Source organism: Lissotriton vulgaris, chromosome 4_1, assembly GCF_964263255.1.
Source record: "Lissotriton vulgaris chromosome 4_1, aLisVul1.2, whole genome shotgun sequence".
NCBI classification, from domain to species: domain Eukaryota; kingdom Metazoa; phylum Chordata; class Amphibia; order Caudata; family Salamandridae; genus Lissotriton; species Lissotriton vulgaris.
In genome coordinates, this window is record NC_141691.1 from 198,150,164 (window position 1) to 198,164,771 (window position 14,608).

The following is a 14,608-nucleotide window of genomic DNA, read 5'->3' on the forward strand; positions in this document are numbered from 1 at the left end:
TATTTTACTGTTGTTTCTTTGCATTTATAGTCGTGCCTGTGTTGTCCGAGGTCAAGTGGTGGCTGTTGATGGAACCCCGCTAGTCGGCGTCAATGTCAGCTTTTTGCAACATAGCGACTACGGATACACCATCAGTCGGCAGGATGGAAGGTAGATTGAATCAATATTTTTGTGTTACTGGGATAACCTTGCATGTTTCAATATGGTGTGGATTTTTCTTTATTCCTCAAATGGACTCGTCCAACACACTAAAGTACAGAAAGGACAACACATTCATGTCAATCTACTGAATAAGGGCCAGATTCACAAAGGGTCTCCTCACTCGTGGTGGAGGCCCCGCAGTCGTTGTGTGGCTTCCGCACTTGTTGTGGGGCCTCCGTACTGCATTTACCCATTGCGGAGGTCCTGCCACCAGTGCAGGGCCTCCACCACAAGTGCAAAGGCCTTTTGTGAATTGGCCTCAAAGTGCCTAAATGCTTTCTGACATTGGCAGTATTTTCATGAAATTATTGTTAACTTTTTTTAGTAATTCAAGTTCATATACCCTGCTTTTGGACAGTTCCCTTGCTCCAAAATGCTGCACAACCCACTTGATGCTTGCACACTTGGTGTCTGTATTCTACTCCATATAATGTCCAATGTCCCATGTCACTGTCCTTCGATCTCTCTTCTTCATAATTACTAGTCTGCCTACATCTGGAAATACCAGGTTCCCCTATTGACTATATTACCACTTTAATTCTGCTTTCTACATTGTTCAAGAAAGCAGTATAGGCGCTATATTACAGGAAGGGACTACAATCCAGCTGTTCACCATATTCAATTACTAAGGTCCTTGTTAGTACTCACATCATTGGTATGGACCCTTACTCCAATAAAAATTCACCCATTGTTTGCCTTCACTCATCTTGTTTTGCTGGATTAGCTTTTGTTGGTGTTAGGAAACTGTGCACTATACCACTGCTGACCAGTGCTAAGGTGCTTGTTCTTTCTCCTTCAAACATGGTAAAATTGGTATACCTCTAATTGGCACATTTAATTCATTTGTAACTCCCTATTAAATGGTACTACATGTACCCAATGCCTCTAAGTTAACTGCTACTAGTTGGCCTGCAGCATTAATTGAGCTACCCACCAAAGTAGCCATTCAAAACATATCTGAGGTCTGCCACTGCAGCCTGTAGAGCAGTTCTAAATTGCTATTTGGACACTGCAAAATAAACCTGTAGCAAGCCCTAAACCTTTATATGTAATACATATAAATCATCACTAAAGCAGGCCCTATCGGTTCAAAGGGCAGGGTGAAAGGTATTTAAAAAGTAGGATGTGTGTACTTACGTTTTACATATCCTGGGAGTGAAAAACACATAAAGTCATTTTTCTCTGCTGTACAGCCTATCTCTCTTATTGACTAATGCTGGGTTACCTTATTATATTAAGTGATAACTTTGGAATGGGAGCAGATAGAGATATGCTGTTTAGACTTTAACTAATTGTAATTTAAAATCCTCTTTAATGGTAAAGTCACAATTCTGCAAATACCAATTTTAGAAAGTTGGCATTTCCTTGGCATAACCATGTGTGCCTCCTTCTGCCAGAGTCCTGGGTCTCAAGACTGATTGGCTCTGCTGTTGAGGTTTGTGTATTGCTTTTACACAGTAACACAAGGGGGCTTAGGTGTGGACAGGGTAGGCCATCCTGATAGGATAACTGGGGGGGTTGTACCCACAACAGTATTTAAATATCCATCCCAGCTCCTTCTCACCGCAAGTAACAATGATATACATGTCTCAATTTCAGAAGTATTTATTCAGTCAGTACAGGCAGAAGCAAATGAGGTGGGCTTCTTGTATGCTGTTGAGCAAGATGCTGTATTATTATCCCTGCTTCTCCACTACTCCCCCATCCACTCTGATGCTGTATGCTGTGTACCTCAATTCTTCTTCCTCACCACCTTTAATTAGATCTTTACCTGGAGTCTCATTGACCTAGGTGGCACATTGCAGGCATAAGATTACATCAGCACGTCAATGACATCCACGTTTACATTAAAATATCAAGCACATACATCATCACTACCCTGAATCTGTTCCTGGAAAAAATGGATGAACTCATTCCTTTGCAAAATAAAACTCTAAAAACTGAAGTCCTTCTCTCTATGCCATAGCTGGATAACAAGTCTTTATGACTAAGGTGCCACACCCTCTTTGGTTTTGAAAGCAAAGTCCCTTGTATCGCCATATACTATACTATTGTCTAGGCCCCACACATCACGTCTCACTCAAACTCCATCTTCTCTGAACACTTAAATTATCCATTCCATCCGAAGAATTTAGGACATGATCCCACCAGTGTCAATGCAATATTCACAGATCTACCCAAAACGGTGCAAGCCCCACTGAAAGCCATCCCACATGCAACAGCCCACCTCGTCAAAGGCTTCAAGAAAATAAGCCACACTACCTCACTGGCTCCCACGTTGGAGACGTATTTTCTAGCCAAATCTGATAGTTTGGGAACATTACACGTATTTCTAGCTCTCCTCCTATCAGTATTGTATTCTGCATCCATTACATAGCAGTAAAGGACCCTCTAGCCCGGGAATTAATCTAAACACTTCAAGCTCACTCAGCGTTCATACCATAGTGAAAGTATTCCCTCGTTAGAAGAATGAGAGAATGCCTTACACAATGCTAGCTTAGATTTAACAGTAGGTTTAAACTAGATATTCTTTTTTATTCTCTACGCAGGCTTGAGGCAAACCCTGGAGATGTTCTTTATTACTCTTGGTAAAAACGCTTCAGTCAAAGCTGATGGAAGAATGAATGGAGCTGCCCTAGAGCAGTGACAAATGAAGGAGACAAGGGCTTGATGAGCTATTGCTTGTGAAAAACCAGCAAATGATGAACTAGGGCAGTCCATGTTCAGTACTCGTCCACCCCAGTTACTGCAATTAAAAGCTAACACTCTGTTTTCAATTTAGGCCTGTTTGTGTCTTTATAATCGTCAGCATTAATGATGGTAGGTATGCAGCCCCATTCCCAAAGTCAGGGATGATAGGAAAAACTGTTCTGGAGCAAAGGCTTGCAACAATGCTGAGCAGACATAAGGGAGAGCTCTGCGCGCATCAAAGCAAGCACAAACACAAATCTTACTGTGTGAGTAGTAGGAGTAGTGGCCAGAGAAGGAGAGTAATTAGAAGAAGGTGGCCTTGTATAGTCAAGTACATTATTTTTATTGTTCTCATTGGTTATAAGATGAAAACATGAGCTAGATCCGTCTCGCGAGGCCTGCCATGATTTCTAGCTTCCTGCTGGCTGATCTGCATCCACCCCTCCTTCTCCACAGCTGTCTTATGGTGCCACAAGCCCAAATTTGACATGAAAGAGCAAAACACTCTGTGGAAACCACACATATGACTTGCAAGGAGCTGGGAGAACCCTGAGCATTTCAGCAAGTGCCTCACAAACATCACACTCCCCTCGGCCCTCCATACTGTTGAGGACCAAGTAACCCTTTTAGCACTTGACGCTCAGTGTAGTGATGCAAAGCTGCCCTCAGCCGTCTCAGAGATTGATATTGCCTACAAACTCAAATTCTACAACACAACAAATAACACTCAATAAGTCAATGTACAGCCAGTGTTTTTTCTTTTAAAAAGGAAAAGAAAGTTGATTTAAGAGATAAAGTACCATCTGTCATAACTTATAATAATATTGCAAGCCCCTGAGGAGTTCTATAACCATATAGAGGAACGAGGCCTAAGGCCAAGTTCCTTTATAAGGTTAAGGAACTCCAAAGTGACAAGCAACATCCTTATCATGTACACCAGGGGGTACTTTATCCCATATGATATATGGTCACGCCATCATCTTTCCCAAAAAACTACTTAAAACCGTGTTGCGTTGCTCTTTCATATGAAAGAGCAAGCATGTTTGCAAACATGAAGAATAAAAATAAACCTTCTAGTGCACACTTTAACACATCAAAAACATGTTAGTTGTTTGTTGCAAAACAGATATAAACAGTTCAGTACAAGTCAAAGAAGTGCAGAAAATAAACATGTTCTCTCTGCGTGTCATTCAAAGCTAGAAAAATAGAGCAGAAGAAAAGCAATGTTTAGTTTTTGCTGCTAAACAGCTCCTTCAATTACACTCCATATTGTGACGTCAGAACTTAATTCTAATAAATTATATGACATCTTTTCTTTATAATCAATGACTGAGTGTGTCACAAATCGCACATTATAAAGAAATTAGAGGCAGGCGTTTATACAGGGATTACAGAATCCAATGTATTGTAGACAGCTGAATTATATGCACCAAATTGCAAGAATGTACTAACAGGCATCTGAAATAAATCAAAGTCCCTCAAAAAGGGGCTCTCAATGTTAAAAGCAAATCTACATGATGCATTGATGCTCACCTCAACATATTAGGATCATTAGTTCCCATCTAGCCTGATCTTATTTATAGACATGACCTTTGCCATTCTTTTGGCTTTGATAGTGTGCATTTAAATCAAAAACATCAAGCCTACAACCTTTGGCAGTGACCAGTCCAATAATAAAAATCATTTGTTTATGAAGTGAACACAACGTTATGATGCTCATTCTCCTGTGGAATCACAAACCAGCCCTATCGGCATTAGAAGCATTTCAATATAAAAAAACATTGCACAGCAATGAAGAGTTCAGTGATAGACCACAGTTTAACTTTTCTCACAGGATCTTCTAGTTACCTCTCAGGAACCATTAAATCATAGACCCCAAAAGCATGCCCTGGTAAACAAAAAAGCTGAGATCTGATAGCACCTGAAGCAAGCTTATCCTCAATTAGGGTTACCATTACCGTTCCTCAGGAGGCTAACGTTGATGTAATTCCTGGATTTGTGGTAAGCTTCTGCGGGCCTGCTAGTGCTTTGGGCTGCCACCCCGAACCAACAAAACACAAAACACTATTTGTGGTGCCCTGTCCTTTCAGGGAAGTCCCAAGCTGGAATATGCAAATTTTTCTAGGCCTCACGGTTAATGTGGTGCCCATTCACTCTCAGGGCTCTCATTATATCTGGTCACCATAAACCAGTAATTCTTTCCTTTTACTTTCTTTTATTAAACTTTAGTGCACCAGTTGGCATGTCACCAGCAACGAGTACCCGTGTCCCCTAGTGTGGGGATCTGTGCTCCCTATCCGCTCCTTGCAGACAGGCAGGTCAGCATGGTGGACTTCTCAAAACTATGCAGTCCGACAGGCTTCCCTGTAGTCTGTTAGTCAGCCTCTAGGCTAAAGATGGCAGGGGATGTTTCATGGTACACAAGTAGGACCTCCACTCCCCCACAGCAGACTATGCTTTCTCGGCCCGTGGGCTCCCTTTGTGCCGAAGGGGTCACTTCTTTAGTCGTGAGGATGCTGGAAAAGAGGCCCACTTCAAATGATGGCACTATAGTTAACACAGCCTACATACGCTGAAGGTACCCTGAGGAAGGTTACCCAATCCCTCAGGGCACCTGCTGCAGCAATGGCAAAGCCAGAAACTTGAAACTTCTTCTTTTAGAGACAACCTTAACCCCTTTGGGTCAGTTTTTCCTGTAAATCACTTTGATGCATGTGGGTCTTGTACGCACCATGTAAAACTACTAACTAAATACATGTGTCTATAGTGTTAGGCTACTCATGGCATGCTCAAGCCACCAGAAGTGTTTTTCTTGAACCTCCTGACCCTCACAATCAAGTTGATGTCAGTTGGTGCTTTCTGCATCTTCTAGCACTGCTCTTCTAGACTATGTTTCTGACCCAGGACTTGATAGGTAAAGACACATTAATTACCTTACTGTCTCATGTCACTCAAAAGTCTCCAACAAGCCTGTGAACACGTTTGCCACCTCCAATGCCTAAAATACACTCCACTGTAACAGCATTAATTCCGTCTCTAAAAACTCTGAATAATCTTTAAAAAGTTGCGATCAACAACTATCACATTATCAAATCTTTCCAACCTGAATGACTAAAGTCCTTTCTCAACATACGGAATTCCTTTCTCAAGGCAGGCATTTGACTACCCTCACAACCATATCCCACTCTGACCCTCCAAAAACAAATGACCCAGTTGAACTTAAAATTACCCAACGGTCAACCAATGTCCCTTCTTCAAACCTGTATTTGAGAATTTGCAATTTAGCTCTAATCCACTATCCTTTCTCTAGTTACTTTTAATCTTCACTTGAAGTTTCTGGGAGTGCTGGTCACGAATCATACCATCAGAATACCATATGCCAAAATCTTCCACCTCTTTCTAAGAGTGCTGTCAGCCAGTGATATAAAGTGACTGAAATCCTGGCTGTCACCCTTATATTTAGGGTTTCAAGCAACCAATGGCTATTCACGAAAGTCCAATATTCACAGTAGTACTCAGGTATGATTCTCCTTGACTTCTCTCCCATACTCTCCAAGGTCCACATTGCATATATTTGAATTATTGATAGACAATAATTTTGCCCTGAACAATGATAGTTGGTGCATATGATGTTACAAGATTTTCTTGCTCTGGTGCATGTCTATAACACTTGCATTCCAAGCGTGATATAGCCACTGGGTTCCACATGGGTTTAAAATGTACTCACAATTGATGATCAATGAAAATGTCATTAAGAAATTTCACATCATGTTGGACCAGCTCACCCTTGCCCACAAAGTCATACTCTTCTTCCCATGCCAGACCCTTGAGCTGTGGCACATGTCCTCATCAATTTTCACACACATGGAGTAAAAAGGCAATGTTTCAATCTGACTCATACCACCAGATACCCCCGGAAAAGAATTCTTTCTTGCAGAGGCTTAAATCATCAAAGTTCAAACGATTTTCACCACAATGGGCGATATACAGCTTCCCCCTTGCAGAACATGTTTTTTTCAATATCAATTGCAAAATTTTGCTTTCCAATAACTGTACCTGAAACACTATTGCCCAACAAATTGTAAATCACAACTCTTTGTTAAACTACCCCTTGTAATCCTGGCCTTGCTTGAAGTTCACAAAAGTAAAAGGCCTTCTCGCATTAACCCCTACACTCTAAAATTAACATCCCCCAGTATTTAAGACTGGCTCTCAATCTCCCTTTTAGGCCATTCATTAGGGAGCTGAAAATGCACATTTTAGGTATTTCCACTCTTGACAAGAACATCACTAGGTTCAACAATCTTTTGGCACTCTCCTAACCTCCATTGTCCAGGTGCAACCTGACTGTAAACGTATATGTGTGCCATGTTTTTCTGCACCTAAAATAGAACCAGATGCTTTACCAAGAATAAATGTGTTGGCAAATAAGGATAAATTCAATAACTTGTTGAGTTAATTGTATGAAATTAGAAAAAAGCTATCATGTTGTGATTGTATGTTCATAAAGAGTTTGATATTGAAAGCTTCTTCTGTCCTTGGTTCTTTTCAGTTTTGATCTCGTCACCATTGGAGGCATCTCGGTCACCCTCGTCTTTGAGAGATCACCCTTTGTTTCAGAGAAGAGGACGTTGTGGTTGCCCTGGAACAGGTTCATTGTGGTGGATAAGGTGGTGATGCAGCGGGTCGAACTGGACATTCCTTCCTGTGACATCACTGGCTTTGTCAGCCCCAGTCCTGTGGTGCTTGCCTCACCCTTGACAACATTTGCTGGTTCCTGTCCGCAAAGAGGAACAGTTATTCCAGAACTGCAGGTAAAATGATAGCCTTCTATAGGTAATTTCCACATGTTCAAAGCATACCAGTATTTTCAGGATATTTGTACAGTAACCAATAATTGTCATTTAATTACAGTAGTTCAGAAAAAAACTGTACAACAGGGGTGTCAGTGTATCTCCATGAAGGCTGGATCCAAAAACCGCATAAAATACATGTGCGTAGAATGAATCTAAATGAAATTCATTTACAAACTGGTATCAGGAACATCTGGCACAGATGAACCCCTCCTGGATGTACAAAGGACAACCATGGTGTATCTATTGTTCATTCAAAGCGATGTCAAACACAGAACGTCTTTTCCTTAATCTCGAGTGTGCTTATGAATTAGTGTATGGTTCTGCCATCAATTCATGCAGAATTGGATTATTGTAACTCAAATAGAAACTGCAACTAGTAGGAACCCTCTTAGAATGAAACGTAACTGACTTATTTCAAATGAGTGATTCATTAGCTCACTATGGGGATGCACTGTAAATCTAAGCCCCAAAAGCACGTAAGATCTATCTACTCTCATTTGCATTTCTTCGATTACGAGGAAAACTGCCATATTTTCTTGTGGTCTTTTACCATAAAAAATTAACCATGGGACAAAAAAAGTTCAATTCCAAGATGAGCTCTTGTTGTCCTACGTGCTAAGACTAGCTACTTGAATATATGAAACCCCCTTGTGGCCCTGTGTGCTAGATCATATTCTTGCCCTTGCATGATCATCGCTGATCTAAAACAGATCTGTCTGTAGCTAAAATCAATTTGAGATCCTAAGGGTAAAAGAGCTTTCTTTAAATATTGTGCAATGTTTTGCAAAGCCACTTGCAGTTTGATGATCAATTTCCATATCTAGTAAGAGCACCACAGTACCACATGTTGGGCCACATTTCTCACATAGTGACACTGAAGTGCCGAGTCAATAAAAACCCCCCATGAAATACGGCTGACTTCTGCAATCCCCCAGTGGTCAGGAGGTGGGGAAACGACACCCTAACCTCCCCATTTTGCGACTGCGTGCCTATTGCACCCTGACAACTTTGAAAATAAACGGGAAAGTGAAGAACCACAACGGAAACCCTGCCATACTACTCGCAATCACACCCGGGACAAACAACCCACAGTATGAAATCCACAGCAGTACCCCTACATGCACTTAAACAAAAATCTACCAAACACTAAGCAGCAAGCAAAGGCGGCGAGGTCCGGTAGCAGCTCTGTGACCCTTTCCACTTTGAGTTACGGGGTGTAGAAGCGAAGATGGCGGTCATATTGTGGCAGAATGGCACTCCCTCAAATCACTTGCTTGGTACTGACTTGGTCAACATGCCCTTGACAGGCTGGGGCAAGGAGGAAGTGGTCCTTAATGGTCCTCATTTTCTTGAAGTTCTTTCCTGGTGAGGCTGTTGGCTTGCCCGTGACAGTGAAAATGTTTGCAAACCTTCAATAGATTACATTGTGAGATTTATTAGGAGTGGAACCTGGTAGGGTCTGTTCAGGGTCCCCTTGATATTCCATGCACCGCCAAGAAGCCTCTATCCTGCATCAAGTGTATGAATGTTCAATGAGAATTGATGGACCTGAGTGGGTGTTATCTTCCTCTCTCCCACAATTCATCTGTCAGTGCTCGTAGCAAAGGCATGCTTGAAAACATTAGGGACAGGTGACTAAAGATGGAAGAGGCATTTCACTATTTTCTGATACGTCCCTGAAATGTTTAAGTGCAGACCATAAATACGTAGAATCAATAGTATTTTACAGGCCAACGCGTTATGCTTTTTACTTTAACTACTCACACTGTAGCCCCTACAATTTCCACGAACTTTAGCCTTAATTTCACACTGTACTTCCCAGGTTTTTTAAAATCCTGTAACAATGCTCTGTTCCAGTATTTCTAGTAAGGGAGAGTTCAATTCAGCTAAAACAAGGGGTGCGTGAAAATGCAGGACATTCCATCATATATTTTGTAACTTCCTATGGATAATCTAACAGCGAACATAAAATATCCTGGGGTAGAAAAAGCCTGAAATATATCTTTTTTTAGACACTTCAGGGTGACTTTTTGTTTTTTTTCACCTATTTTATTTAAAAACATTTACCATGTTTTTCATAGAACATTTTGCCATTTCTATTTAATTGCAAAACCGTGGATTTAACAAAGTTACAGAAATGAAATTAAAATGCCAACCACCACTGTTTTTTTTGCAAAGAAATCTTATCTTGATAATACCGCAAGTGTCCATCACCCTGGGGCCGATTTATATGTTGGCAATGTGTATATACACACCTCCAACATAATGGTCCGCCTGCCTGATCTAATTGCTGGTGACCATAGATCTGGCTCTGGCGGTGACTACTCCGTCAGCGCCATAGCCAAACCTCTCCGATGGCACTTACTCTATGGCTAAATGTTTATCCACCCAATTTAGATGGGCGGACATGTAGGCATTTTTTTACTGTCCATCACCGCCAGACGAGCCCTGGTGGTGAGGTACAGCAAAATGTAAATAATGCTCACCCCACCATTTGAGATGACTCCTCTGACAAGGGGAGCATTATTATTTATTTATTTTTTAGATATAAAATCCAGTTTGGGTATTTTCTTTTTGAAAATAAAAACATAAACCTGGTTGGTGCAGAATTGCATGATGCTGATGCAACCCTGTCCCAAAGAGCAATATGCATTGACAGGAACCATCGTAGCAGTGGTTCGTGCCAGTGCTTTATAAATGGCCGCCAGCTTGCCAGTCATCTATAAATTTGGTGGGTGGTCCCTTCACCAGGGGGACGGAATAATTTACTCCGCCATTATATAAATTAAACCCCCTGTTTTTTGGTCATGATATATTTCTGAGGTCGTTGTCCCACTCAATAATTGCAATATTTTACACTGCATATTGTAGGGAAATTTAAATATTTCCTGCCTCCAAGACTTCAAGCATTCTAACAGATTTGAAGCACATTGCAAATCAGAGTTCAAAGAATTCTGTTCCTTAATATGTTCCACATTTTTCTCTTTGCCAGGTGGTACATGAGGAGATTCCAATTCCATCCAGTTTCGTGAGACTCAGCTACCTGAGTAGTCGCACACCTGGTTACAAAACCTCACTGCACATCATCTTGACGCACTCAACCCTCCCTGCCGGACTGGCAAAAGTGCATCTCAGTGTCGCCGTGGAGGGACGGGTGGTCCAAAGATGGGTTCCTGCTGCTTCTAACCTGATCTATGCTTTCGCCTGGAACAAGACCGACATCTATGGGCAAAAGGTTTCTGGCCTAGCCGAAGCATTGGGTACGTTACATTCCTCTTTTTATTTATTTGCAGTGATTAATTGCAGCAATTTTATAAACTGCCATAGTTTTGCTCCTTCTGAAATGGTTCAGATTTGTCTTAAGCATTCTCATGAACATGAATATTATGTCACACCAAACATCTTCATAAAACTCTGACCACAAAGTACAACATCATTTAACATGCCAGGTTTTTTTAACAGAAAAAAAACATAGATGAGAGGCAGCGATAGCTCGGTGGGGAAGGAGACAAGGATGGCACTAAGAAATTCTGTGACTAGGTAACACTTCTTCCTTCTGCTGGTAACACACAAGGAAGTGCAGTTTTGTGATTCAGCTCCTGCACTTCCAAGACCATTAAACAGCTAAGCTTTTTTTCCAAATATGAGACACATATGACTTAATGAATTGATGCAAAAGTTCTGGTGCATTTATTTAATGATACCATTGCAATGGCTGAATATAGGAAATGTTATTTCTTCTCAAGATTTTAAAGTGTGGGTGCTGCCGATTGAATTGTGGTTTTATCCAAAAATATGGAGTTCCTTTTCAATGTATTGAGTGAAACCTGCCTCTCAATGCTCCATATATTTTATTTGGATGCCTCTTGCTGTGGAATCATCATCGCCTTCTCAAAAATCCATGCACCCTCTTGAACTTCCAGTTGATCTCACTGTGAGCACAGCTTCACAACCCTCCCAAAACACCACACTTCAGCACCTGTGGCTTCTACCCCATGTTAGATGATGGCTTGCAATATTCCAGTGGAGGGTTTTGGTATCCATGGCAGATGTGTGGCAGAATCATGTTAGCCCGGGAAGTTGTGATTCAATAACATATGTTAGAACAGTTACCTAAGTCAGGAAAAGGAGTTTGTGTCCAGTCTTGGATGACCCTCACCTACACACAATCTTTACTCATTCCCTAGTTCTATTGTCTGTTTGCATGGTACTAATGTTTTTGACTGACCCTTAACCACAGTTTCTGAACAATCACCCTGGAACCATGAAGTAATGTTCTCTTTGCTGGAATATCCCAACTCAAATACCCAATGGATGGAAATCTACTTTAACTCGCGGCAAGCAGCTTCAGGCTTTTGAAATAATGGTACCAATCGAGACGGGTTACCACTGGGAACTGTAGAGCCTGCAGATCCCCCTCACATTTTCTTCACCAAAGCAGTATTAATAATGGTGTTGGGTTGCCAGTGGTTTGGCTTTTGTTGATGTGTTGTGGGTGAAGGCGCCATGCCAGTGTGTGCAGAGTGAACCCTGCTGGTGGTGGAGTGGAGGAGCTACTAGTTCACATTGGTATGGCCTTCGGCAGTTTGTCCATTTTGCAAAGGCACATTGCATGTGCATATGGTGTGGTCTGTGATATTTGTGGTTTTGAAGAGTGAAGCAGTGCCATAGCTGCATACAGTGGATGCTGTGCTGAATTCTGAGAATGTGCAGTGACTATGTGTCTATGGCCATCCATTAACGGTGTGAAAGAGACGTATGTTATCATGAGTTGCCATCAGAATGTTTGCTGACACAGAGCTGGATAAATAGGAGTGTGGTGTCAATGTATGTGAGGGCTTGGCAATGTGTTTCATAGAAGTGATAATCAATCAGATGAAAGCTGCTACATCTCTTGACGTGAAATGCAAAACTAGGCTGTAACAGGTTATGCCCTAATGCTAATACATTCTGCTCCATTGCATACAAAAAACAAAAATGGACAAATGGATTTGCAGTGGTATTGTTTGCACCAGTGGATTCTGTGTCTGTGGAATGGAGTTCAGGAGTTTAATGACTGATATTAAAGAGGGCATGAAAGCTACTAAAGGAGAAGTTGCTTTTTCAACACTCACAACTGCATGGTTGTCCATAAATTATTTATATGCTGTAACACCGAAGTAACGTTTGAAGAAAAGATTATCTCTCAGGAAAGGTTATGTTCATGCAAGCAAGAAGAACAGTGTATCAGCAGAAGTGGATATGTTCAGGAGCCTAGAAAAAGTGCTGGGTGAGACGGGCAGCTGCTGGGGACACGGTTCCAATGAATGGAGAAGCAGAACTCACTCGTCTTGAGGCCTGAGAGAATGGACAGATCAAAGGGAGCAGGGGGATATTTACAATAAAATGTCGGAGCACGGTGTTACTCCAAAATTGGTAATGACGTGCTCTGACATTTTATTAACACAGGGATGTTTTGTATTCACAAAAATATGGTGCACATCTGCATTCCCCCTATCGCTGGCTCTCAAACCTGCCGGGTGCCAGCGTAGGATCCCTTGTGCCATGTTGCAAGGGTGCCTGCGTCGCAGGGGTGATTGTTTGTGTTCAGGAAGGGTCACATTCCTGCACATAAACAAACTTTAAAGGCGATTGCTGTTTTTATGTGTGCAGCAAAATGCAGCACACACACAAAGAGCAAAATAGGAGGAGAAATTAAACATTTGTCCACGTATCGCCAGTCTAAGACTAGGTATTCTCTTGTCTTAGTTTTTGGCTCTGCCCCTTCCCTGTAAATATGGGGCAGCACCAAAAAGCAATTGGTGTTGAGGTGCAACGGCCACTGCAACACTCATTGCACGCCCCTTTCACATTAAGTGAAGCGTGAAAAGGGGCCTTATTTACAATCAATCAATCAATCATGGCACCGTTAAGCCACGTTAAGTGGCTTAACACCTCCTTGTAAATAAGGAGAAGGGGATATCACCACCAGAACATCACCAAAAGTGACATTCTGGTGGCGATATCCTCTTGTAAATATGCCCCCAGATGGAAGTGAGGATCGTGGAATGCCAGAAATTAGGACTGTAAAGAGAGAGAAAGTGAAGGCATGAGACATCAAGTCATCTAACATGCAGGGTGAAGATCAGGGATTGAAAAATGAGATCAGCATTATAGTAAAATGAATAGCGGGAATAGGTGTAGGCGCAAGCATTTAAGAGCGTGCACAAAATGCGAGAAGAGAAGAGATGTAGGAGCAAGAGCTAACGAAGGATGGATTAAAAAAGCTAGAGAGGAGAAATGATTAGGGAAATGGAGAGGGAAGGATAGGAGAGTGGTAAAAAATGAGTTTTTAGATAGAGAAGGGGAAGAACGCACAGGAGAGTGCATGAGAATGAAAAGAGAGAAGGATGAGATCAAGAGAAGTGTAGAAAAGAGATTGAGAGGAATGGGAGAGAGATGGAGAGATGGAAGGGGAAGAGGAAGAAAACAAAGAAGAGATAAAAAGAGAAGAATGGTATATGAGGTAAGAGAAAGTAAGGAAGAGAGCAAGAAATAGAAGGCAGAGGGATGGAAAGAGAGGAGGGAAGTGAGTAAAAAGAATATGGGGGTGGATTGCGAATGCGAGGGGGGAGGAAGATGAAGGGAGAAAGAAAAAGAGTGAGCGAGAGTACGATGAGGCAGAGAGAGGCTGAAGAGAAGAGGAAAGGAGAATAAGCCCCTCAGACAGGAAATGGCAGGGGAGAGGTGTAGCAATAGTAAAGCACATAGTACTCACAGCCATAAAAGTAACACTTTCTCAATACAAACACAAAAGTGTCCTATGTACGGTCACATTGTATATAATGTGTGAAGCTAAGATTCTGCATGAGCACCAGTAA

The 14,608-nt window shown here is 41.7% G+C and overlaps 1 protein-coding gene across 1 annotated transcript in view; it reads left to right on the forward strand.

Moving 5' to 3' along the window:
• TENM1 (teneurin transmembrane protein 1) overlaps nt 1–14,608 on the forward strand; it is a 1,327,579-nt gene that overhangs the window by 859,114 nt on the left and 453,857 nt on the right. Inside the window, exons 16-18 of the mRNA XM_086918499.1 lie at nt 31–150; nt 7,445–7,706; nt 10,741–11,008. Coding sequence (XP_086774625.1) covers nt 31–150; nt 7,445–7,706; nt 10,741–11,008 — 650 coding nt within the window. The remainder of the gene's footprint in view (nt 1–30; nt 151–7,444; nt 7,707–10,740; nt 11,009–14,608) is intronic.